The sequence below is a fragment of the Centropristis striata genome, chromosome 7 (assembly GCF_030273125.1).
Source record: "Centropristis striata isolate RG_2023a ecotype Rhode Island chromosome 7, C.striata_1.0, whole genome shotgun sequence".
Classification (NCBI taxonomy): domain Eukaryota; kingdom Metazoa; phylum Chordata; class Actinopteri; order Perciformes; family Serranidae; genus Centropristis; species Centropristis striata.
In genome coordinates, this window is record NC_081523.1 from 11,171,898 (window position 1) to 11,199,004 (window position 27,107).

The 27,107-nt window shown below is 39.6% G+C and overlaps 2 protein-coding genes across 3 annotated transcripts in view; one reads left to right on the forward strand and one right to left on the reverse strand.

The window, feature by feature from the left end:
• Positions 1-12,720: 12,720 nt before the first annotated feature.
• foxn4 (forkhead box N4) lies at positions 12,721-19,861 on the forward strand. The gene is made up of 9 exons (XM_059336423.1): positions 12,721-12,818; positions 15,429-15,595; positions 16,264-16,379; positions 16,480-16,590; positions 17,030-17,157; positions 17,461-17,557; positions 17,651-17,858; positions 18,291-18,683; positions 19,085-19,861. Exons 1-9 carry the CDS (start codon positions 12,739-12,741, stop codon positions 19,333-19,335), a joined length of 1,551 nt encoding a protein of 516 aa, XP_059192406.1. The 5' UTR covers positions 12,721-12,738; the 3' UTR covers positions 19,336-19,861.
• A 197-nt stretch (positions 19,862-20,058) lies between these two features.
• acacb (acetyl-CoA carboxylase beta) overlaps positions 20,059-27,107 on the reverse strand; it is a 30,055-nt gene continuing 23,006 nt past the window's right edge. For both annotated transcript variants that reach the window (XM_059336422.1, XM_059336421.1), the window contains 18 exons: positions 26,823-27,026; positions 26,321-26,476; positions 26,114-26,236; positions 25,763-26,032; positions 25,572-25,669; positions 25,331-25,451; positions 25,134-25,244; positions 24,753-24,896; positions 24,528-24,648; positions 23,920-24,016; positions 23,733-23,829; positions 23,511-23,646; positions 23,248-23,425; positions 23,001-23,119; positions 22,462-22,616; positions 22,169-22,339; positions 21,675-21,811; positions 20,059-21,184 (listed from right to left, as the gene is read on the reverse strand). In XM_059336422.1, the coding sequence (XP_059192405.1) occupies positions 21,058-21,184; positions 21,675-21,811; positions 22,169-22,339; positions 22,462-22,616; positions 23,001-23,119; positions 23,248-23,425; positions 23,511-23,646; positions 23,733-23,829; positions 23,920-24,016; positions 24,528-24,648; positions 24,753-24,896; positions 25,134-25,244; positions 25,331-25,451; positions 25,572-25,669; positions 25,763-26,032; positions 26,114-26,236; positions 26,321-26,476; positions 26,823-27,026 (2,565 nt within the window). In that variant the 3' untranslated portion in view covers positions 20,059-21,057. The remainder of the gene's footprint in view (positions 21,185-21,674; positions 21,812-22,168; positions 22,340-22,461; positions 22,617-23,000; positions 23,120-23,247; positions 23,426-23,510; positions 23,647-23,732; positions 23,830-23,919; positions 24,017-24,527; positions 24,649-24,752; positions 24,897-25,133; positions 25,245-25,330; positions 25,452-25,571; positions 25,670-25,762; positions 26,033-26,113; positions 26,237-26,320; positions 26,477-26,822; positions 27,027-27,107) is intronic.

Below are 27,107 nucleotides of genomic sequence, written 5' to 3' on the forward strand. Positions count from 1 at the left end.
TGGTGTCCTGCAGGTATTTCTTTTTAAGAAAGCTGTCTGCAGCTTGCACAAGTGTTTCTAATGACACTGTGCTAGAAAGGCTGAACATTTAATGGGCGTTCTCAGTCCAGGAGGACAAGAAAGAAAGAGTCGAAGAGAGCTTGTATATAGAAAAAGAGTTCTCCTGGTGCATGTGCTATTTGTAGTTTTCTATAATACAAAGTGCCCTGGGTTGTAATTCCAGTCATAATTAAACAATTAACAGCCTAATCACGTGCATGGCGGAAAGAATGGTTATGTAATGAATCCACTAAGCCATTGTCAGATCAGGTGAATTGCCTTGCTACCTCAGAGCACAACCAATTGTATTTTAATTAAGAGATGGTCCCTCATCTTGGTCTAGAGTGTCAGTGTTGCCTGAGACAGAGTGACCTCATCTGTGTGAGAAGTGGAGGTATCTTTAGACGAGGGAGGGAGGGGAGGAGCTGCTGCTCAGACGCAGCAATTTACCAACAAGTAACAGGAAAGTTTATCTCCCACTTAAAGAGGATCCTGTCTGATTGTCTCTTGTGTTGGTAATAACTCCACTTAAAAGAAAGAGATTAACTTTAGTTTTGATTCAAATCAGGTGGCACAGAGGGCCCTGTTAGATAAAACAAAATTAAAGCAATAATAAAACATTTTGGAAAATACACTTATTGATTCTTGTGGAAAATTTGATGAGATGATAGATAAAACTTTCCTTTCTTCCCAGTAAAGTGGCAATAGACAAGTTATTTTGCTTTAACTTATTAAAAAGTAAATGTTGATTGGCTAATAGGCTGTTTTTTTATGCACACTGTTCATTGCACCTTATTTGTTTCATAACACCAACATTTTTATACTGCATATTCATATTTATTCTGCACTGGAATTCTACTCCTTAATACATACTCCTTCTTTAGACACTTTATTTGTATTTTTACATTACATTTTATTGTATTTTATTGTATTTTTATATTTTATTGCTTGAAGTATGCCTAGGTTGTTCTTTTTATTTAATTATTTAATTGTGTTGTTATTGTCTCTGTGTGTAATGCTGCTATTCTATCTATTCTCATACACTGTTCTTAGTTATACTGAGAAATAAGACATTTCTTATTTGGTGGCAACCTCTAGTGGCAAATAGTAAATATGAAGGGAGGAAAGGAGGAAGTAAAGCAACATGTTATAAAGAGTGAAAAATCCTGTTTAACTAAGTTATCCATGTTTAAAACATCGATCAGGTAACATATTGTTTTGGAACATACCTTATTTACCTATGTGCATACATTTTTGTAAGATATAATACAAACTGTTCATGAGGATAGGTTGAGAATAATGATTGGCATTTAGATTGGTCCCTATAAGCTTCACTTTCACTGTGTAATTCTGTCTGCCACTGGGTATAATCTAAGACTGGGTACGAAGAGCATCTGGCTTTGAATCCAGTGTGACATGTTAGCCAAACAATGGAATTACTTTTTCCGGGTCCATCACGTGATGCCATTTGGCCCATAAAGACTTTTTCCCACTGACATTGGGAAAGAGGCGTCCATATTTGTCCGTATTTGTCCAAATTTGTCCAAATTTGAAAGTAATACAATTAAATAAGTTTATTCTTGCTAAACCAGAGGAAGTTGCCTGCTCGGCTGGTGGAAAAGCTATAGACGATTTGGATATTTTTAATGCCTGGAAGTAGAAATCGTTTAGCTTCATATGCCATTCAGCAACTTTCATAGGAATAAGCAGAGTCCTGCCTCCAACATTGTATCCAGTTCTCTTTATACATCCAAGTGTTTTAGTGATCAATGTGCTTTGGGAGACATATTTTGTTACCTTCAAACTGATCCAGGCTAGCTTTTAATCCTGTTTCCAGTCTTTGTGCCAAGCTATGATAACCGGCTGCTGGCTGTAATGTAGATTTAGCTGAGTGGTTTAGATCTTCTCATCTAACAGAGAGCCACGTCAAACTTTTTTTCTCTGATGATGATCTGTCATCTTAGCCCATAGACATAATATGGATCTTCTCAGCCTTTAGGAAACCCCGCTCACAGAACAGAAATTCTCACTTAACTGTGAAGTTTAGGCTTGATGACCTAAACTAAAGCAAGTACTTTGAAATGCAGCAAATTACAACACAAAAGAAAACTCAAACCTGCATTTCTGAAGTTGTATTATTCTGCTGCCAGATGCAGAATCTCAATGAGGATCCAAACTTAAAAAAAAAAAAAAAATCTCTCCAAATACGTTATACAAGAAAAGCGTGTCCTCCTGTGTCTGCTTGCATGAAGACAATCAGTGAACCTGTAAACAATGGATTGCTGACAGTTAGTTGGCAAAAGTCCAGCTTTTATAATCCTAATAAAACACATTTACTGTCCTCTCCCCTGGTTTGTCTGATAGCTCATTCATCCAGAGTGCAGTAGTAGTGTTGGTGATGCTGCATGGAGGCCTGCGTGCACATATGCTCCTCCACATCATCCTGACCCAGGCTCAGGGCACTGCGGGCTGGGTGCTTAATCATTCATGCTGTAGGAGGTGGAGGGACAGAGAGATCTTACTCAGTGCTTACCTGAGTATCTACTGCTCCACTGAGTGTAACATAACGATACAGAAACAAGATCCAAACCACACCAATCCAACCATCCCCCCTTCCCTCTCTCTTCTTCTCTGTCTCCAAGCTCCATTACATCACAACCAACAGCTTAAAAAGCCCCCCAGTCTCCCTCTTCCCCGCTGGCACAGTCTAGATCTGGTTACTGATCTTTGATTAGATGGATACATTACGGTACAATCACCAAACGCTTTATTACTCTCTATAACAATGCTGGTCAGGGGAGCACCATTGTTCGGATTGGCAGTCTGAGCTGCCAATGCTTAGTGCTTCTGTACAATGTGACTGGGTTGATGCCCAAATGCAATTACCCCATTATTTGCTTGGGTGGAAGCAATTATCAACCAACATCACCTTTAATTCAAGTTGAATCAATAGTATTCAAATGTCTTTGAGTCTGTAATTCTCCTTTAAAGCTCTTTTCAGCGTTTTATCCAAGTTGACGATCAAGAGGTGAAAGGAAACGAAGGGAGTGAGAGATGGTAAATAAGTCTTTGACTGGACTTGAACCAGGAAAGTGGCACCTTAATCCCATAGGCCACCAGCAGGCCCCTTAAGCCTATAACTGCCCTTTAACTTTAGTGTCATTTAATCAATGTAATTTGTCACATGAAATCGTACAAGATACAACTCCTGCGAAATGCAATCCCGTCAGCTCTTTCAGTTTGTACATTATTTATCATAAAGAAGAATGTTGCACTCCAGGAACTCCAGGATCCAGCCAAGTCTTGGTGAAAAACAAAACCACAGCTTAAATAACTACAGACGCCCTTTCTTCGGTGACATAGCTACACGATGATGTTTCTAACGGGACAAGAATACGGTCGGTCTCTTGGGTTTTGTTGTTTGTTATGTCAGCAGACAAAATTTGGCTGGATAGCAACAAAATTCTGTGCATTTCTATTCTTAGCAATAACTACGAACTGCTCTTAAGAACAGTCTGCACATGTTAGCATGCTAGCATTTTATAAATAGCCACCAAATGAAATGTATTCACCAGGAATTTGGAGATAAACCAAATGGCAATTCAATAGTTCAATAGTTTTCAAGACATAAAAGCCACAAATGTCAACCTCATGTTGACGCTAGAGCAGGGGTGGGCAATTCATTTTCCCAAGGAGCTACAAGAAATATTGCGAAGGTCAGGGAGTGCCAGACCAAAACTCTGAACTAAATTCTGCTCAATATTAATTTCATTGCTTTTCAAAATGCAGTTAATTCGCTGGTTTTGAGCTGCTACTGGTAAGAATATGTGTTATGATAAGACAATGTTAATGTGGAGTAAGTCAAATATAGCAGTAAAAATAGTAAAAACTCCAATCATCATTTACCTTTTCCATTTATTTTAAACACAACATACATTCAAACCAAAAAAAACTATATAGAGTATGTATGTTGTGCAGTAAACCTGCAATTTATTAACCTAATGCAAAAAGCAATAAGTGTTTTTAATAAGGTAACTCAGTGTTTTTTGTGGAACTCTGTGCAGGTGCATATGCATGCATGCACATTGTACATTGCCTTCAAAATAAAAGCACTGCAGTTGTATTCATTTTTAATTTCCAGGTAACCTCATGTGGGCCGGACAGGGACAGCCAACAGGCCAGCTGTGGCCCCTGGGCCGCCTAATGACCAGGTCTATGCCAGAGGAAAAGTCAGGACATCATCAAAGTGAGGTGGATTTATCCTCTGGGAACCATGGCTGTACAACAGAGCTTGTTGTTGACATACTTGAATCTGGATCAATGTGGTTGACTGTACAATCAACACTGCCATCCCCTGAGACACACCTAAACGTTTAACGGCGGTACAAAAATGGTACAAAAGGAAACAAAATTGCATGAGTCTTTCCTTTACAATAATATTGTAAAGGCAATGCAATGTTGTTTGAACCCTTTCAACAAATCTGCTGACTCACTTCCTGAAAGTGCTGATTCTAGACTTTGTTTCATACTATTCACATCTACTAACAAAAGACATGAATTGATATACCACTATTAAATTAAAGGATCTGCTGAAGGGATTCTAATTTCTTGTGAAGCTTTCTTTTGTGTACAAGAGAGTGGAGAGAGAGAGAGTGGGTGGTAGTTAAAATGTGTTTACTTCTGTTACCTGGTAACCACCATTATAAAACACACACCCTCCACACTAACACAGGTGTCACTTTTCTCTGCTCTGGTGACCTAAATGTGAGAAAAGATCAGGTTTCACCCAAGTTATGGATTGATTAACATTTGGAAGGCTTTCAGTCAATTGTCTAAGATGGCTGACCAGTTGAGTGTTGAACACATTTGAATTATTCACTCTCCACTCCAGAAAAGTTGTCAAGGTTACCTCTGCCGTCGCCCCACCTCTCCCCCTGGCCCAGCAGCCCAGCAATGCTTGTCCAATCTTAACAAGCTTTGTGCTACCCACTGGGCTCTGATTCAGCACGAGACCCGGCAAATCCAATTACACAGGAGTCAGAGAGGTTGATTTTCCCATTATAGATTCCATGCTGAGAATGAGAGCTGATGATAACACTCACATCACACCACTACTGCCCCCTCTCTCTCTTCTCTCCTTCTCATTTTGTCTCCATTTCACTGTTTCCCTCCCTTTATTTCTCCCTCTCTTCCTATCTAATTCCTCTTTTCCCAAGGACCCTCTTTCTTCCCCTGTCCCTTTCTTTGGATCTTTCATAGTCCATTATTCTAATTTTTCAGAGCAGCGTAACGAAGCTCGGGCCCCGTCATCATTTCAGTCCCAAAATGTTGGGTCAGTGAGGTTACTTCATACCCCACACACATTTTTTTACTTAGATATTATCTGTCTTGCTTACGAAACAAGAGGGAAAACATCCTCATGTCCCTCTTGTGATTTCTTATTTTTATGCACTGTACCATTAAATGTTTCATTGCATTGCACTGGGTTTGACAGTTTTCTTCACCAATTTCCTTCCTACACACCAGGAATATAAATATCTGTCAGCTTGGTTAACCTCTGAAAGGTCACTGCAAAAACTAAATGCACAGTAATTCAGACAACTTGACTTAGGGGTGTCTGAGTGCCATCCTTAGGGGACACCATGTGCCTGCTGTGACACGTTAAAAAAAGTTACTGAGAGCTCTTTTTGAAATGAGGCTCTTTTACACTCAATTGAATGTGGAAAAAGAAGAGGACTTTTGCTCCATCTTTACCCTTTAGGGCACTCAAAAAGGATCACCTCGCCTCAGACCAGAGGCTTTGGTGTTGACACAGGTCACTCAAAGGTCAACACCATTGACCTCTCTAAATCCTCAAATGTGTTTTTTTCTGTGATCCTGCAGCAGGACAATTGGATTGTGAAGTCCAGCAGTCTGTCCGGAGAAGTCGCCTGCCATGTAGCAAAGAGAATGGTATGATGGGACCTGCAAGGGCATTTTTCCTTGACCAACATTGACCAATCCTCTGAAAGGTCATGCTTTTGAAGTCTGGCAATGGATAAAGAAATATTTATATCCTTTACTGCAATAAATTGCAATAAGACACGAAGAAAAGATTCCATCAGGGATTAAAAAAAAAGTTCTGCATTGAATAATTTACTTAAGTAAAATTATATAAAAATAAGAAGCTAATCATACCTAAAGTTTCAAAAGTTAAAGTATTAATAATGCAGAAATATTGCTCCCGTAAATGTGATACTACTATTAAATATAGGGATATTTATCTATCTATAAATATTTTAAATATTTCATATAATATTGAACAGTATAATCTATAACAATGTATAATTTTTGTAAGCTTATCAAACATTTAAATGTAAAATCTTAGCTGTATTGTAACTAAAGCTGTCATTTAAAGTGAAACGTTGTAGTGGAAATGAAGTATAAAGTAAAGTACCTCAAATTTGCACTGAACTACAGTACCTGAGTAAATGTACTTTCTTGTAAAATTCCAGCACTCAAGTCTGAAAATATAATGAATGAACTGTCATAATGATATTAGTAAAACCTGTGCTATTCCAACTATGTCTTCTGTGAAAAGGGCTTATTTTCAAAAAGAAATGATGCCTCTAGTTCTCAGTTAAAACTGTTCAAAATAGACGTGAAACTTTTTTAAAAATCCCAGCTGATTTTGTTATAATAATAATAATGACTTAGATTTATATAGCGCCTTTCAAAAAACCCAAGGACGCTTTACATAGAGTGGGGGAGGGGGTCACGAGTTAAATGTAAAATGTTATTTCTCAATGTGTTGAATTCAACACGTTAATCTCCATTGATAATAAACTACAAGAGATGTTGATCAAAGTGCTTTACAATAAAAAAAATTAAATAAAACATGCAACAAAATTAAAAAGAACATATAGACAATAAAATGTAAATGTAAAGTGAAATTTAGAAAAAAAAACAGAGATCATTAAGAAAAAAAATGAGTGAATAATAAAAATAATAATAATAATTGTATATACGTACGTACAACATGCAAACTGCATTGGATTTCATGCTTTTAGTGGACATCTGAAAATGTCACTGAATAAAACTTAATCAGTGTATATGGCGAAATACTGCTCAGGACTATATGTTGTTAAATTTAACTTAGCTTGGGTGAACTGACCTTTAATACAAGCAATATCTATATAACTAGTATATCTATATAACTACAATAGTGTTAAACTGCATTGTTAGCTCATAATTATTATATAGTATACACAAAAAATGTGATTCCTCTAAACATGTGAAGGCAAGGCAAGGCAATGCAAGTTTATTTGTATAGCACAATTCAACACAAGGTAATTCAAAGTACTTTACATACACATTAAAAACAGCAAGACACAATTGAAAACAGTAAAAACAAGTCAAGTCAAGTCAATTAAAACAGGGAAATATAAATAAAAATATAAATAAGATAAAATAAGAGGATAAGAAAATAGATAAAATAATAAAAAGCACAAGTCAAACATTGTGTAGTTAAAAAGTAAGGGCAGTAGAGTACAGCAGATAAGTGTTAAAGTTAAGAGTACGCTGCAGTAAATAATAATGTTTTTAGTCCTGATTTAAAGGAGCTGACCGTTTGGGCAGACCTCAGATATACAGGTAGTTTGTTCCACAGGTGAGGAGCAGAATAACTGAAAGCTGCCTCACCCCGCTTGTGAAGGGTTTATATAAATGAGTAAATGATGCAACATTAATGCCGATGCTGTGGTGACATTGGATCGTTGTTTTGTCACGTCTTCGCTCTGTGAAGGTGTAAGTACACCGAAACCTGTTGTCAGTCCTCTCTGACTGTCTGACCTTTGACAGGGCAACCTGAGGCCTGACAGTCCGCTGCGTCCACGTTGAAGCTTCACTGAGAAACAAAGTCCTTGGCAGGACACTGATGCTGTGCCTTGGCTAAGCATGGCTGACAGCAGCTTCCTCTGTGTGGCCAGAGGGTCACTCTGGGTGACATGTTGTTCTGGGGGACACTGTGTCTCTGCCTGCAGAGGAGCTTAGAGGGAGTGAGCTGACCTCGTTCTCAGAGGGGCTGATGTGTTTTGAGTAAACACTTGGTGCAAGACAAAAACACAGGCTACAAACACAGGCCAACCCTCGGGCGGTGATCCCATTGTTTCCACATTACTCCTGAACAGGCATGAGTGAGGAGGGCCGTCACCGAGTGTCCCTGAGCTGCAGGGAGTCTTGGTGCTCTCCCCTGAATGCATCACACAGCCAGGACAAGCTCTCAGAGTCAATGCCATTAACTTGATAGTCCGAAACATGTCACTACCTGGCCTAAAATAAATATCCTATCTTATAAAGTATATGTGTGGGACAGCTGTGACTCAGGAAAGGAACAGGTTTTCCACTAATCACAGGGTTGGCGGTTCAATCCCCCGCTCCTCCTGTCCACATGTCAAAGTGTCCTTGGGCAAGACACTAAGCCTCAAATTGCTCCTGATGCATGGTAGCTTATTTTAGATGAGTTAAAGTGCTATTCACTGTTAGCTGGTATCCATTCCAATCCAATCCACTTTATTTATATAGCACAATTTTAGCAAACACAAGGTTTCCAAAGTGCTGCACAAACAATAAATAGATAACACAATACAAAGAGATGTAGTAAACAATAGAGCAGTAAAATGCAAAAAGAAAAAATAAATTAAAAATGGGATAAAAATAAATAAAATAAAATGTAAAATGTACTGCCCGCACAAAATAAAATATACATGTATACAAATAAAAACAAAACAAAAAATCATAAAATCAACATAAAATCAACACTCTACGTGGTGTTAAAAGCCAACGAGAAGAGGACGGTTTTAAGAAGAGATTTAAAAATGAGACAGTGAGGAGGCCTGTCTGATGTGCAGCGGCAATTCATTCCAAAGTTTTGGAGCTGCGATGGCCACTATCATCATTAGGCTGATATTTACTAAAAGTATGCACAGGTGCACAGGGACTGAGGTGTCTCAGTTTCTCAAAAAACACTATTCAATTAGATTTTATGGTCACAATTTGATTCCATTATTGATTTAAACATTGTTTTTCTCAGCACTAACTGCTTTCTCGTTGTCAGAATAAATAGTCTTGATTCGTAAAGATCAACAGATCATTGGTTTTAGGCCCTGACAACCTTTTGTTCACATTTTTAAATTCTTCTTTATAAAGTTAGGCTACATGTATCGAGTGTGATGTGATAGCACATATTTTGGGGAATGTACCACACTAAGATCAAAAGGTCAAATTTTGTTGGTCACCGTTTCTGATTTTGACTTCGACAACTTAAATTCAAAAACCACTTTCAGTAAATTTTGAATATAGAATTGAACTTGTGACAGCCCTAAAAGAATAATAAAAACACCTTACAATAAATAATTACAATAGTTTTCAGGAGTTCATGCTGCTTCCCCATTTTGGAAGACACAAGAGAACTAAGTCCAGCAGATCCTCATCAACATTAACTGCAAGATCCCTTGCTGGACATTTGGTTGCCAGCATTTGAAACTGAAATGCCACCTGACACCTGGACTTTATTTCACATTTAAGGCCTAAATCAAAGGAACTATCTATTCTATTATTTTATTTCAGCTGTTTTGTGTATTATGTCCCACCAGCTGTTTACACCTACAGTAAATGTCAGTATGATGATGATGATGTTATCAAAACAATTTCACACACACACACACAAAATACAACAGTGGCCATTAAGTTAAAGGAAAATACTTAAATACTAAACTAGACTAAAAGCTCACCAAAAACAGACACCAAAACAATACATGCACATATGGTTTTAAATGCAGGGCTGCAGTGATTAACCTTCCAATTATTGTCTCCATTAATCAATTAATCATTGAAATAGTTTTTAAAAATGCATTACAATTTCCCAAAGCTCCATGTTATGTCATCAAGTTGCTTGTTTTTTTTAAACTAACGCAAAATGTAAAGATCATCAGTTTATTGTCACATAAGACAAGGAGAACTAGGAAATCCTCACAAACGAGATGCTCAGACTACAGGGAATGTTTTGCATATTTGCCTAAAACAATACTAAAATAATTAATCAGAATAACTGCTGATGATTTTACGGTCAATCAACTAATTGTGTCTGCTGTTTTGTCCAGCCTCTGCAGCCACGTACACAGATTCATTATGAACGAACTGTTCAAAGACACTTTGCCTGATGTGAACCTGTAGCATTTACATGCAGCGGTCATCCTGCATGTACTCTTGACCTGCACTACCTCACACAGCATGAGCACCCTCTGCCCCAGTGTTTCCAGATCATAACCCCGCGGGCTTTAGGACCTCCAGGATCTGCTCTCTGAGGATGGTCTTGTTTTTGTCCGTTACGTTCATGCATGTAATCATTGATTGTGCCTATTGTGACAGGCCGATTTACCATCTGTAGGGTCCCATGGGGCTGATACTGCTGCTGTCACTGAAGTCTCCCTGCAGACTTTAAGGAATTCCCCTTTAATTTCCGGCCGCAAATTTTTTAATCTCCATCAGGTTTTAGTCTGCTATTAAAAACACCATACCTGCTTCAGACATTTTCACCCAGTCATAGATCAAGATTTCTGTCATCATTAATGCCCTAATGAATCATAAAGCAGTTTAAAACAAGATATTTTTGAATTCCTCGTAAATAAAACAATGGAACATGTAACTTTTTCTTAGTTGGGGACCCCCTGGAGTCTCCATAGGACCCCTGTGGTCCATTATATTAATGTTTTTCCCCATAATCTGGTGAAAAAGTAACTACACAAACAAACACTGATTTTTTTCACTAATCGTTCTTTTTTATGCAAATGAATGAATCCTCTAGACCTAAAACGGGGACTAAGTCAATTAGAAAATGACATGAAAACTGCCACTCATTTCACCGAAAAGAAAATATAAACTGATGTTTGTATCTTGGTGTGTAAAATAAGTTATTTCCATTATGCATATTTATAAAGAGAATCTGGAGTGTTTTGTTTTTGCGCTTCAGCATAAGTTAGGAGGTGGTGACTAAGTTTTTTTTTTCATTTCTGGATTGTGTATTGAAATGTTACTAACTCAAGACAGTTTCATGCCACGGTTTTCTTCCTGCAGCGGACCTGTTCTGCAAACGTGTGTGTGTGTGTGTGTGTGTGTGTGTGTCTGCTTGCCGCCTCCTGCAGCCCATTGCCCACCCGGCCCCCGGCCCTCCCTACGCGCCTCCCCGGCTCTTTTTCCCACTGCTGAGAGGAGCAGGACGCGGCCACAGCGGCGGGAAGCAAATTATCTACAAGCACTTCCCTTAAAAAAAAAAAAGTTCACACTCACATACACAGATGCCACCACAAGTAGCGACTCACATCGTCTTAGAGCTGATCGAGGGAGCTTACTTGGAATAACCTGACAGGAGGATTTAGTTGCGCAAAATGGATGTTTATTCTTACTTTTTTTAGTTGCTTAACTCAGGTGTTTTCTTCTTATTGCACCTATTGCTTAATTTGTAACAACTGTTAAATGGTAACCGTTAAAATATTCAACTTTTATGCCGTAGTAGTCTAAATAGTGTAATTTAGGCCTGAACTCGTGTATTTTATGTTTTATTAAGACGCACCTGTGCGCCACTGGAGGAGCACAGGACTGTAAGACAGACAGAGGGACGTCCTTTATAATCTTATCTCTTTAATCATCATCTCATAAGAGGAATACAATGTGTGGATGGAGTATGACCTGATTTTTAATGCACAAACTTGTTGGATGCAGTGTGAGGAGCGCGACCGCACCGTGACACAAAGTCCTGACAAAAACTGAGAGAGAAAAAAAACTGAGAGAAAAAAAAGTCTCTACTTGTGCACTTGCTGTAAGAAGAAGAAGAAGTGTGGATGTTATTAACAGGCACTGCGTTAACAGCAGCTGTCAAACTCATGGGATCCACCTGCCCCCCGGGCGACTGGGAGCTCTGCTGAAGTCTCCACTGCGCATGTCAGAGCGCTGGACAGCTCCAGAGAGGGAAATTTAAAAACGGTTTTTTGGATAATCAAGTGCAACACAGTGAATACAGTACAGGGACTCGCGACCGGCTCACACAATCTTCAAAAGCATCAAAAAAAGGTGATTTATTATTATTTATCTCTCTCAGCATCATAGTAAATGTTGGATTGTTGTTTTTATGAGATAATTGACATTTTAATGCATTTTAAACTTTAACTATAATGTCTCTGTAGGCAGGCAAATTGCATTTAAACCTGAGCTAATGTAACCAAGTTATTATGTTAACATTTGAACTGAGTGTGTATTGAATACAAGCTATATTATTCTATGCATTTTTATGAAATTTAGTTAGTGAAAGTAAGAGGAAGAAAAAGCATTTAAACTGTAAAATGTGATTCAGCTACAACAAAGGCACACTGATGGAGAACAGAAATGTTGTGCACCACTATTACTGAATTTCAAAATATGTTCTTGTGTTTAATGTTCATTGAACAGTAAATCTTTACTTTAAAATGTTTGCTTTTCATGGTGCAATTTTATTTTTTCAGGAATAGCACATACTGTTCCACCATGTTATTTACCGATGACACAATTTTAATAACATAATGATTATTTGTTCTACAGCTTGTGTATCAGTGTGAAGAATCACTGTGGGGATAAAGTGTGTTCATCATTTTATTTATTTTATTGCAGCGGTACCACATATCCCAGGAAATGATAGAAGGTGGAATTACATCCAGGATGTCAGGAATAATTGAGAATGCTGGGCATCATCCATCTCCACAGGACTACAGGTAAGACTTGTGATTTAAAATGTATTTAATTATACCAGGACTGAAGTTGCAGGATCTTATCGTACTAAACAATATATTATTTTTTTGCTGCATGTTGTCAAAAACACTCAGGATCAAATCTGTGACACCTCAATGGATAAAAGGCTTTTTTTTTTTATTAATCAAACCCTCTAAGGTGTTCCCCAAATGGCCATGAAACAAACTGTCTAACCCCGCTACGTTTTATCTAAAGGTAGATGGACAGCTCTTTTTGTGCATGAGGGGGGTTTCTTGAAAAAAGAGAGAGAGAGGGAAAAAAATCCTGAAGAATAAATGATTTTCAGTCTGAATGGATCTGTCAGAAACCATCAGCTCTGTTTACACTCCCGCTGTCGGCACACGGAGAGCCTGAGCCTCTTGGCCTGCCGGCTCAGGGGGAGACGGGCGCTCCGGGTCACCAGTATGCACAAGTGGCTCCCAATTAGAAAAGGAGGGAGGAAGGGAAGGAGGAGGAGGTGCAATATTTAGTGTTGTTGAACCTCTGGGAAGGCTCGGATGATACATGGAGACACCAGCTCTACATGTTTTGCATCAGTGAACAATTTCTATGCTGCTGGAGAGGAGGGGAGGTGGGAATACCCCCAATGTATCTCCCATATATGTGTCTATTAGTTTGTATTGGACATTTATAATAGAAAAATGCAACCTTAAGAAGATTTGTATTAAATAAAATGTATTATTAATCCTCTTGAATATATTATCAATTTGAGTACTTTTCTTGAAATATGAGTATAGTTATGTCCTTTTTTTCAATATCTTCTCTTTGTTTTTTGGCAACATTATGTGTTGTTTTGAATTATCTTGTTGCTATTTTTATTTCTCCGTTTAATTTTTTGTCTTATTGTGCTTATAGGACCCCTTTGAACAAGAGATGGTGGTATATCTCAAGGGGTTATTTCTAATAAAGTATTTTCATATAAAAGTGTAATAGACCAGCCATAGCAAATGTTGTACATATTTTTGATTTGGTGTGTGCACACTTATTTATTTATTTTCAAAAAGGATATATATATGATTTTTTTTTTAAATCAGTCTCAATGAGTTGTAGACTTTCAGATTATTACGCTTAAATATTATTTTGAGAAGTGAAATAATATTATCAGCAGCCAGGGCGGAGAAAAAGAAAAACAACAGCAGTCAGTTTCACAAAAGGTTGCATTAAACTTCAAAGCTCCAGCTGAATTATTGTGACACTTTGCAGGTGTTAAACTTCACAATGCCACCTGCTGCAAAAGGACGATCACTCTAAATCATTTAGTGGCGCATGCAAGGTGTTTGAGGACGTGTGCTGCTGATTCCTGGCTGCAATGATGTCACTCGTTCAGACGGCAGACACAGAGCCCTGACCTCAAACTACATTTGTCCCCTTCTGGCCCGAGGCTCCGTTGATTTCCCCATTTGGGGGGGGAGATGGTGGGGGTGTTGGGGAGGCGGCAGTGAGGATAGAGGCTGGAAAGGGACAGGGAAGCAGATGGCATCCTATTTGTCCCTCTTATGTGAGGGCTGTCATTCCAACAGATTAATTCAGGGGCTGTGTAAAGAAAAGAAACGACAGAGACAATCAAGGAAGGGTCTGGGGAAGACAATAGAGCCACGTGCCACTGGGCAGATTTGTCGTTTGGGACACAATAGGTGATCATTTTTCAATAGACAAGGCCAACTGTTGCAGGCAACATGTGCTGCTGTCCCATGTTTCAAACGATCTCATGCGTTGTTTACTTATGATTCAGCCAATGGTGTAAGGCGAGACCGTGGTCACCTGACACAGGGTTGATTTTTTATTAGGAGATTTGGTGTGTGTGTGTATGAGGGGGGGTGTACTTATACACTGTCTGCACAGACCCTAACTGAATAGTATGTGTTGTCATAGCGACCCCAATTACTAAACCCTTGCACAGTAAGTGTGTGTGTGCGCAGAGAAGACTGGAGAGGATTCAAGAGGATTCTTCTCTTTTCTTTTCTTTTCTTTCTCTTCCAGGCTCGCCACATAAAAGACGTAATGACTGAAAGCTGATTGGTACTGGCAGTGCACTGGTTAAACAGAAATCCTGCTTTTAATCCAGTATTAAGCATAACATTTATAAAATTATAAATTGAGAAATTATTCCTGGGTGAAACATAAAATACTACTTTAAAAAAAGTATTTGTTTTACTTTTCCAAACTTGTTTTCATTGTGATCAAAAAAGCAGACGAGTATTAACTATGAGAAAAACAAAGATCAGTGTGCCACTCTAAGAGGAAAAAAACAATCCCAACAGATGATTTACTCTGAATGGAAAGCTTGTTTAACTCCCTCATTGTTGATTAAAACTGTCACTGCTAAATAACACTTGTAGTTAATCTACTTATGGTAAATCCTGGATGGCATGGCTAATACACGGCTTTGCTGAGCAGCTTTCATCTCTGTTTGCCCACATTCAGACTCATTACAGTGGTTTTGACTTTGAAGGACAAAATGTTCTTACGAGTGTTTAGATTTAAATTCCATTTGTGGTCTGTGTGTCTGAACTGACAGCCGTGTTAACCCCCCCTCCCTCAAATCTCCCCCTCCTCCCTCTCCTCTCTTGAAGGCTTCTGACCACGGACCCCTCCCAGCTGAGGGAGGAGGACCTCCCTGGGGACCTGCAGTCTCTGTCATGGCTCACCTCTGTGGATGTGCCCCGGCTACAGCAGATGGCTGATAGCCGAGGCCACAGTAACGGGCCTTCCCAGGGCAGCTTGCTGGAGCAACAGACAGGTGAGGCGACAGGGAGGGGACAGTGGAAAATTCAAAAACTGCATCATCCCTCTGATTGGATCAATCAGGACTGCTGGATTTGTCTGGATTTCTGGCTGCAAAACAATGAAAATATAGATTGTTGTTTTTGCTGCTGGGAATCGCTCTTCATTAAAAACATAGGACAGTTAACCAGTTAAGAGAAAATTTAATCTTGGTATTTTTGGTGGGATTTGCTTAAGTTTGAAGTGATGAGCTTAAACGGACAGTTCATCCTGAAAATACATCCGTTGAATGTAGTGATATTTATTAATCAAGATTGTTTTGGTGCCTTCTTTTGAATATAAGTGTTGATATCTCCAACACTCAGCAATTCAAACCAAACAGTCTAGATTGATAAATAGCACTACAGGTCAAATAAAATAATTTGTATTTTTTATTTGGGGTGAACTGTCCCTTCAATATCATGCTTTATAGATCAAAGTGCAAACTATTATACACTCACCAACCACACCTTACATTGCAAGAAAAAAAATAATTTACAAAAAAAATCCACAGATTGAATATTCAACAGCTTCCAACTCTCTGTCACTGTGCAGAAAAAATTTTTTAAAGCATCAAAAATAATTTACCATTGAGCATAACTCTCCTGAAAAATCTAATAGCAATATGACTGCTGTTTCTCACAGCTCAGCTCAGCAACATGACTGCGATGACAGCGGGCCAAGGCTCCATGCTGCACCTCCAGAGCAACATGCAGCACAGCCCTCTGGGAATTAGCATCATCAACACCCACAGCGGAAGTGTGAGTTTTGACTGCAATGTAAAAAAAAATGTGCAATGTTTCCTCATCATGTCATGTTTTGTAGGCTTGATTGACAAATATTCCTGTTTCTGCATCACAGATGTCTCCATTCTCCATGAATGGGATGCCCTCTCCGGGGTACCAGTGCCCTACCTCAGTCTACCAGCCTACACCCCAGCAGGTGTATTCTCTAACCCAAACTGGACAACAGGTACTAAACTATTATTAGTGAATAGTGAAATATATATATTATTCATATATATATGTATATAGATATAGAGACCTGTTAAGGGGTAGGACTCGATACGTTTTTTTACTTCTTCCTACTGCCTTTCGAGCTTGCAGAAATTGTCTGTTTTCTCAATTTTTTTTTGCTTTTTTGTTTTGTTTTTTATTTATTCATCTATTAATATTTAAACTTGTTTTTTTTTTATTTGCTTGCATGTTCGAAATAAAGACAATCAATCAATCAATCAATCAAAACTCTTAATGAATACAGTTCTGTACTTTTATTTTTTTGTTGCTGCCCGTTTGTTGGTTTTCTGTTGCTTCTTGTATAATTCACTTACATTACATGTAGTCAATGCTCCTTCATACTGTATGTCTCAATAAATGAATGCAAATAATAAAAGTTCCTCATTTTTTCACAGTGTTCAACTGGTGGGCTTTACAGCAATGTCTCTTTCAACAACCAAAGTCTATTCACACAACCTCGTCTGGCTCCACAGGACCAGGAGCTGCAGCCCAAGTCTTTCCCCAAGCCAATCTACTCCTACAGGTCAGACCTCACTTATGTAGCTAAAATATAATAATATCTACATCTCCTGAATTTCTTAAGTGTAGATTACCTTCTCTGCTTTACAGAGTCACAGTGCCATGAAAGAGAAAAAAATGTAAATGAATAAGAGAATTAATGTAGAAATATAAAGAGGAATAATATAATAATAAATAAGCTAATTTAGAAATTGTCTACATTTCCACATTATTTGCCTTTATTCATTTCCAGACTCTTTTTTTGATGCTTCGAACTAGTACATTCAAATAAAAGTTTGGTTTTTTTCTGCCGATTTGTTTTTTTCAGCTGTTTGATTGCCATGGCTTTGAAGAACAGCAAAACTGGTAGCCTCCCAGTCAGTGAGATCTATAGCTTTATGAAGGAACACTTCCCTTATTTCAAGGTATGACACTTAATATTACAAAAAAAGGACTAAATGAGAAGGTGCATGTAGATAAAGAATGTGACTCATTATACACCACTTCTCTTCCTGCAGACTGCACCTGATGGATGGAAGAACTCGGTCAGACACAACCTGTCCTTAAACAAATGCTTTGAGAAAGTGGAGAACAAGACGAGCAGCTCATCCCGTAAGGGCTGTCTGTGGGCGCTGAACCCTGCCAAAATTGACAAGATGGAGGAAGAGATGCAGAAGTGGAAACGCAAGGACCTCCCAGCCATCCGTCGCAGCATGGCTAACCCTGGTCAGAAAAGTATTTTGTTAAATGTAAAAAGTCTTCACGTTTTAACTTAGTCTGATAATTACTCCTCCTCTCTCACATCTGATAAAGATATGTCAGGCTTTCTATCTTTCCATCCCATCTTGAAATCTTACTATTGTTTTGAAACTATAGGCTAATATCTATTCTCCCAATAATTTTAGGAAAAATTTTCTCTATAACTGATTAAACATTCATCTTGAAAGCAATAATCTCCTCAGTGATTTCCAATGCGGTTTCAGCTCAACCCCATCATCATATAACTTTTGACATTTCGGAGATTTCTGCAAGATTTATACATCTGCCCCTATACTTGTAATATAGGAGTTCCACAGGGCAGCATTTTGGATCCCCGTTTCTTCTGTATAACTGTATATGTGATTTTCTTTCTAATTTTAAACCCTGTTTTTTCTGCAGATGAGTTGGACAAACTGATCACAGATCGCCCTGAGAACTGCAGACGTAAGGCGTTAGAGCCCGGCATGACCCGGCTGCCCAGCTGTCCCACTGGCCTCCCGCTGCCCGTCTCAGCTCAGATGCAGCCTCAGCCAATAGTCACGCTGTCCCTGCCCTGTTTGCCCATGCACCAGCACCACCAGCTCCAGGCTCAGCTCCACGCTCAGGCTCGTCTGGCCCCCATGTCCCCAGCCCCAGCCCAGACACCTCCCCTCCACACGGTTCCTGACCTATGTCATAGTCCACTTACCCAGCACTCCAGCAAGCCGCCGGATGATTTCTATGGTGTGCATGGAGATACACACACAGAGGTGGATGCACTGGACCCGAGCATCATGGACTTTGCCCTTCAAGGTAAACATATTATATTACAAAACAGATGCATAAGAATAAAAAACAGCATTGAACAGACAGTCTAGCTTCTGGAACTAGTATATAACTGTCACAATAATAGACAAATAGACAGTGTTTAATAGTGCAGACTGCAAATATTAAGTGAATGAAATTAATTAAAAGTAAAGAAAAACAGTGCAAGAATACTAATATGCTACCATTTGATATATTATTATACTGTTGGTTCAATATTTTTAAGACCAAATACACATGCAGAAGGTTATCTTACAAAGTAAAAAAAAGAACACTGATGACTGTTAGAATAGTGTAATCCTAAATAATAGTAATGTAATCCCTGCTTTTTGGTTGCTATAAAATTAAAGCGTTGTTGCATCAGAACACCAACCTCTCCATCTGCTCAGGTAATCTGTGGGAAGAAATGAAGGACGACAGCTTTAACCTGGATGCTTTGGGTACCTTCAGTAACTCACCCCTCCGACTATCAGACTGTGACTTGGGAACAGCCAACCTGACTCCTGTCTCCACTGGAATGAACATGCCGCTGTCAGATGTGCAAGTGACGGGCCTTTACACCTCCTACACCTCCCAGGATCACCTGTCCTCCCAGTACATGGGCGCACCGGCCAACAGCAAGCCCATCGCCCTGTTATAAAGTAGCTGAACTGACTCAAAACCGATTAATTCAACTGTTTGTGGATATCTGTGGACTCCAGCTGAAGAAGACGGAGGTCAAAGACTGACTTCTGGTTACTTTGGTGCTTCTAAAAGTACAAATCACACTGGGAACTACATGGAGAAGGATGTTTGAAAATCATTTCACTTACAGACCACAAGAAAACTGATCATTAAGAACTAAAACTGCTGATAAATAAAGACGTGGCTGTAAGAAGAAAGTATGTATGACTTTAAGTATCTAGCTTTGCCAAGCAAAGACTCAAAGCCTGTATGAGCACACAGACTCTATGTGGAGATGTACATGTAAGTTAGCATCCGCAAGTTTTTCTACAGTTCACTCTGCGTTTTAAAGCCCTACCATACTGTAGCTCCCCGTCTCGTCTGTTGTATCGTGCTAGACATTATTGCTGTGATGTTTTATTTATATTTATGAAAAGGCAGCTGGAGAAGGTGATGACTCCATCAATCTTTTGCTGTATATATTTGAATGTTTCAAATTGCTATCGTCACAGAAAAGCTTTCTTTCAACTATATTTACTCACTTCATCCCAAAATGCAGATGTGTGCCAACACTTTTACACATTATTCTTTTACATAGTGTGATTAACATGTCTCAAAGTCAGATGTATATTATGTTCAATAACTTGATCATAATAAAAAAATCAAATGGGTGAATAAAAGAAGTTTGTTTTGCCAAAAATATATCAATGACATTTATTAACAAACAGTCCTTGGTGGAATACAAGAATTAATATACATTCAAATGAAATGTGTCGGCTGATACTTCGATCAGAGGTGAGGCAAGTTAACCTTCAACCTGAGTCTTAAGAATTACTGCATTGTATCGGAGATATAGCAACAAAAATGAAAAAAAAAAAAGATCAGAAGTGTCACATACAGTGTCACAATACCTCACATCATTCATAACATTGTCTCAACACTCAAAACACAGCAGCATAGAAACACATAAACTGACCAAAAATTGACAAGACAGTGAGAATAAAGAAATTTCCGTAATACTACTCATTGAAAAATACTTAAATGTGCTTCTTAATTAGCATTTCTGAATTACAATACTGGTAACTTTTTATGTTTTGCAGAAATTAAACCAAGTTCATTGATTTCAACATTTGCTGGCTTTAGAAATTAGTTGTTGTTTTTTTGTTTGTTTTATTTGAAAATGAATCAAATAATTGATCAGTTTTCTCATCTACATTCAAAGATTAACACACACTCTCTTTTTAACACATTTCACAGGACAACCAGCACCTAAATATGAAGTTCCCCATTTCATGAAGTTTGTAAAACTCAATAATAACTAAGCAGAGCCTAGTAAGGCAAATTCAACACTGACACACCGGTATGTGCAAATACAGCCCAGTGAAATGTGCACGACAATCATTGTTTGTTCCTGGACTGACCAGCTGAAATGACTGACTGCTTACCTAACAAATGCAAAAAGACAAACTCTCTTCCTGTCAGTGAAGAGTGGGACAGACGGCATTTATCATCATGTTCATAACAGAGAGCAGTGTAGTGGTTGTGTGATCGCTGAGGAATAAGTCACTTTGTGCATGTGTGCATTATAACAAAGAATTGACCCGACTATAACCCTAAAAAAAAGTGAACGGTACAGTACAATCAACTAGAACATTGTTTTTGTTCTTATTAATAATAGAACCTGATGAAGATCCTCAGCTTAACTGTTGCTGGTGCTGTCCATAGTTGACAGTAAATGCGAGAGCTTGGCCCTTTGGGATGGGGTGATATTCTGGCTCATGTGGATGATGCAGTCCATGGCTACTTCAGGATTGGCCTCCACCAGGCTGTAACACAGGAGAACATGATAACAAAAACTTTGATATTAAACATGCTGGAATATATTATAAATTATGGAATAAAGTGCTGAAAATGCAAAGGTAGTGAAAGCTGATTTTCAGCATAAGGTCTATCAGAATTTCTCTTTTCGTTGCATACCACCATCATGACTCTTTTAGCCCTTAAAGACCCACACACACCCAGTTTGGTCTTTTTGAGAGGGAGGAAGGTGGTCTTTATGGGTAGTAAGTGATTTGAAGTAGAAGTGGTGTACATCATCTAAAAGCTTGAAACCTGAATATTAATTTATTGATTTATTAACGTAGTAGTATATGATGGCCATTTCCATACTCCATTATGACTTATGATTATAAGTTACACAGATTTGGTGCTAAAGTCAACCAGAAAAAAAAATCAATTTTGAGATTTGATTGGAGACTGCAAGAATTACATGACTTCTGACAGGATCACAACATTTATGTGAGTGTATCTGCATACCTGCAGATGTGTTTCACAGTGTTTTCTCTTTTCAGGTACTTGATGTTCTCTCGGATGCCTGATCGAGTGCCGTCCCCGTTGGTCAAATGCTTCTCGAGCCACTCAACCACTACTTGGTTATTATCCCAGAGGTAGGCCTGGAGAAGCAGACAGAAGATCCTTTAAAGAACAATAAAGTGCTCAAAATCAAAAGCAACCATAATGACTTGCGCTTCTTTGGCCAGGTCACCCTAGAAAAAGAGATTTTGATCTCAAGGGATTGCTGGTTTAATAAAGGTCAAATAAATAAATACATTTTGCAGGCCACAGGCAAATATGATCCTGGATCCTTATTTTAGCTTTTTAAGCCTTACTGAACATTGAGGGGCAAAACTATTCTACCCATGCACATACAATTTTTGGCAGAATTTGACCCATTAGCCCTATATCAAGGGACCGTGGTAAATACTGCAGCTTGAAACGGCAGTTTGAGAGGGGCTGGTGTCATCACATACCTTCACTGTTCCCTCCGTTTCAACAAACCAGCGTCGCAGCATGGACTGCATGTGCCCGTCACTGAGGTCCTTGTTAGCCTGCAGAATCTCACACTTCACAACCTGCTCCAACAGGAGCCGACGCAGACGCCAGTAGAAGAACGTCCGCACATTCTTCCAGTCCAATATATCCTGTCAAGAGTATTAAAGTAAAATAAATGAAGTTTCTCTAAATACAAATGTATTTACTGCATCCAATGTTACACACAGATTGGCAGTCATAACATCACAGTGTTCATGAAGTTCACACTCACAGTGATGACACCCTTCTCCTGCATCCTCCCTGGGGTGTCATGCAGATCTACAAACTGCACTGCCACCTGGTGGTAGATGGGCAACAGGAACTCCTCCCTGGCTTTGAGCTTCGACTCCAGCTCTCTGCACTGTTTGTCAGACAGCTCAGGGGAAGCTGATGAGAACAGAAGTGAGAGACTAAGTGACTCCTAGACTTGCCAGTAAGGTTATGAACATCCCAGTCATACGGCAATAAACCCTCTGAACCCTAGTTTTGTTGTTTTGTTTGTTGTATTTTGCATCATATGTTGAACATATATATTTTTGTCTGTTTCAGGATTTTTTCCCCAAAGGATCTTGTTCTGAATTTTTTTGCATACATTTGGTTATTTATCCTGAGGAAAGCATTTGTCACACATGATTTGTTCAAGGACTGTTGGATATGTTTCTGTTTAGCAGTTACTGACTATGATAAATGGTGTAGTTTTTTTTTTTTTTTTTTTTTAAACATGCCTTTCAAAGTTCAGGGGGTTAAATGAAAATAAATGCAAGTAGTGACCTTTACTGAGCTGCTCAGCCAGACTGGCATAGACTGAATCTAGTCTTTTCATGGTCTTCAGTAGGTCCTTCCTCCTGAATTTGATCTCCACTGTTCCCTCAGCCTCCAGGACACCACCTCTGAACAAATAAAGCACAACAGCAGCTAAGAGTAAACAAAAAGCCAGAAGCGGGTTATTCTTACACACTTGTTGTTCAGATTGGGAACTTTTTAGAGTAACCATTAAAAACATGGTGGCTTAATGTACCTGCTCTCCCTGTCTGCATAGAGCTCCATACACAGTGGGTTGATGGTGGGGTCTATCACCACCCAAGACCCTCCTCTCAGCTCAGCATGTGGAGGGATGTAGACCAGCACCGGCTGATGGAAACCACGCAGGGCGTCCACGATGTAGGCCCCAAACTTCAGTATCTGGTCATACATATCTGGGAGTGAAACGTGCAAAAACATAATTTTCTATTTAATAACAAAAACTCTTGTGTGTAATGCAATCTCTTTGCAATCAAATACCTTTCATTCCCCCAGAGAAGCCCCTCCAGTTGGCAAACACCATGAGAGGCAGACGTTCACGGTTGAAGTCACAAATTGCCTGAGCTGTTTTAAAGGCTGAATCTGGAAACCACACCTGGCCAGCCTGCTGCAGAACCTGACACGAACACACAAAAACATGCAGAGGTGATGTACTGCATTATAATATCCTTAACTCATAAACACGTTGGGACATTTACTCACTTTGGATTCAGAATCCAGGTTTGCTGGATCAGCTGGGACCGTGATCTCAACTGTGCGCGTTTCAACGGCAATGACACCGAGGGGAATTCCTCCCAACCTGTTTTCATTCAACAGAAGTGATTTAAGTGTAAATAAAAAAATATATATACATTTTCTGAGTCTGTACATTTAGTGTAAACAGATTTACCGTGCTCTGCCTACTACCACAGTCTTAGCCCAAGACTCCATGATCTCCATGAAAGAGCCCTGGTCGAAGAATCCGCTCTGCCAGGCACCTCTCACCGCTGACAACACAAATGCAGACAAAAAGGAAATGAACCAAGGCCCCATTCCAGTTAGGGAGGTTCAATAAACTCTGAGTCTAACCCTGAACTCTGGGTTTCTGGTTGCAGAAAAGCTAATTTGAGTTCGTTCAATCAACACAGAGTAGGTTCACTCTGGGTATATAAAGGCAGGATTAATGGAGCCCCAATATTGTGATTTACCAATCCTCATGTGAACCTAGGGTGAGTTACAACACATATTTAGAAAAAGTGACACGGGTGCAGCTGCAAAGGAAAGAGAATCAGCATGGGAGAAAATTGGTGAGCAGCATTCGTGAGCAGGTTAGGTTCTCAGAGTCAGTTACCGCGGCAACTCAGCCAGAGCTTAAGTTCCCTCCGTTTCTGGAATGGGAAACCCTGAGTTTTCCTCATTTCAGGGATAACATACTCAGGTTTTTTCTTTCTGAAACAGGCCCCAGTTCAGTTATTGAAATAGCGGAGTCAAGGGTTTTAATTGCATCTTGAGACTCACTGGGGTGAAGTCTCCCTGCCAGCATCCAGCGGGGGTCGTACGGTGCTTTTGTAGGAGTGTATTCTATCTCTCTATCTACTGGATCTGTAGTTGGTATGACGGGTACGGGGGAGTGTTTGTTCTGTAAGGATGATAGGAGCAAAAGTTAGTGATGTGAAGAATTGTTCGATACTTTTATAGACATAAAACATGACACTACATGAACTTTCACACATTCAGTGAAACCTTTGGCATATAGGACAGCCATTGGAGGATGGTGAAGACGCCCTCGAAGTCATCTGGCACAGTGGTGTGCGTGACTCCATTATTGTGCATGATCTGGATCCCTCCTAACTGATTGTTGGATGTATAGACCTCTCTGCCCAAAACCTGCACAGAAACGTCAATGATCATCTTGAAACAACCCTCTATCTAAAGTCACCACTGTCCATTAAGTCCACAGCAAATGTTAAAGGGATTTTTTAAGTGGAGTTGCATTAGGTGCTTATTCACAGTCAGTGTATTACCTACAGTAGATGACAGACAACAGGCCCTCGGTTTGGAGAATATGGCAGAATAGTGACACGAAAGCTAAGCAATGAACTGCTTTTTGTTAAACCAACTAACCTTGTTTAGTGCGCCTGCTCCAGTCAGGATAATGTGAGAGTTTTCCACCTGAATCACTCTCTGTCCCAAACGGACCAGATAGGCTCCAATTCCAATCGCACGACACGTCACCTGCAAGAAAAAAAAGTGATTCAGGAGAACATTTCAGAGGATGACATGGGTTATTCTTACTCAGATAATCAGATCCATATTCTCACCATACTGATTGTAATAATCTCCTCGTAGGCCTGAGATGATTCTCCAGCTATGGTGCCAGAACCACGAAGGTTCTCAACACCGAGGCCTTCGTCCTTCCCGATGACGTCAGTGATGATGTACCTGAGGACAAAGAAAGAACAGATGTCAATTATCCCACAGACACAATTTAAAGGTGCCCGATATTTGACTTAGCAGAATTTGTTACTTCACAAGAACAAACCAATCAATGATTTATCGGACCTGGACTCTCCTCCTTCCTCTACATGGTGACAGTGAACAGCGTTGGTGGAGCTGATACGTGTGTAGTCCTGCGGCGTTAGGTAGAGGTACTTGAAACCCTACAAAGAAGTAAATACATCTTATAATAAGAATACCGTGCATGTGATAACTGTTTAATGCAAATATTAGGAAAAACACATTTCAGGGGTCACCTTGTAGGGGTCCGCGTCGTCTATCCAGGCCACCTGGAACATGTGTTTGATCTCTTCAGCGAGGCCGATGCGTGCTCCACTGTTGGCTGCGATGTAAATGCGGGGGATGCCCTCGGCCCGAGCCAACTCAGACGCCTTGAGGAACAGCTCATCCTCTTGGGGGCCAAATGAGCCGATCATGTGAGTGATGTCATTGCAGATGACGATGATATCTCTGCCCTCTGGGTATTCTGGAGTCTTCATCTTCATCTTGAAGGCCACCATTCCCACCTGGTGACGAATGGTTACGGTGATTATCAGCACGCTCACAGCGACAGAAAATTGAGATAAATTATCTAAAAAGTGTCCTACATCATTGTCTCCAGGCTGGCGATTCATCTGCACTAGCCGTCCTTGAGGGTCCAGAACCAGCTCAGTACACATCAGCACGTCTTTAGGGTATTTGTCCCCTGGACCCCACAGCTTAAACAGCGCCTACAGGTATATGTTCAGTATAAGTCAGACACCTCAGGAACCACAAAAAGAAGACATAAACATCATTAAGTGAGAGAGCACTACCTGTCTGAACATCTCAGGGAAGTCATAGATGTATGTCGTCCCCAGAGTTTGAGCCTGGAAGCGTTTGGCCTGCAGCAGGTCTTTGGTCACATACGGAGTGTTGATCAGCATGCCATGCAGAGGACCCTGCTTATCTCTATATGACTGGAACATGATCTGATAAAGGCAAATTACTGATTAATGACAAATGAATCATAAGACAACCACACAGAACAAATCTCCTGCCACATACCACATCTTTTGGTTTCCTTAAAACAATTTATTTGAATAAAAAAGTAATATAATAAAGAAGCCAGCTAGACTTAAAAGAGTAGTGTAGGCTTATGGAGGGCTCTGGTGCTGTTCACTTAATGACCACTGGCATCATTAATAACAAGGATTTTCTGAACATTCCATATAAATATGAATATTAGCCACTTATTTGCACTCTTACACCATCTTTTGGTTCACATTTTACTTCACAAAATCCTTGAAGGAGTCACCCTCTGTCCACTGTCCTCACCTGTCCAGAACTTGGGTTAGTGACCTCCTTGTACAGGCTGATGTCCAAATAATAGCCAGACTCATTAGTGAGGAACAGGCGGACAGGAATGGCGTTCCCAGTGGGTGTCAGACGGATGTTGATCTTCAGCTCAGCCTGCAGGACCCGCAGCTTCCAGAGACGGCTGCCGTAGCGCATCACCATGGAGCGAACGGACTCTTCTATCTGAGGGAGAAGAATGTTAAAAAGACATCAGAGAGATAAAACTGGTATATAATAACCCTAGTAATACAGTACTGTGGTTGT

Bases quoted from the DNA above. Each gene is read 5' to 3' on its own strand.
- foxn4 (XM_059336423.1), top strand. From the start codon at position 12,739: ATGATAGAAGGTGGAATTACATCCAGGATGTCAGGAATAATTGAGAAT. The intron at 16,380-16,479 runs GTGAGTTTTGAC...TCTGCATCACAG, and splicing joins TCAACACCCACAGCGGAAGT to ATGTCTCCATTCTCCATGAA. The intron at 17,158-17,460 runs GTCAGACCTCAC...TGTTTTTTTCAG, and splicing joins AAGCCAATCTACTCCTACAG to CTGTTTGATTGCCATGGCTT.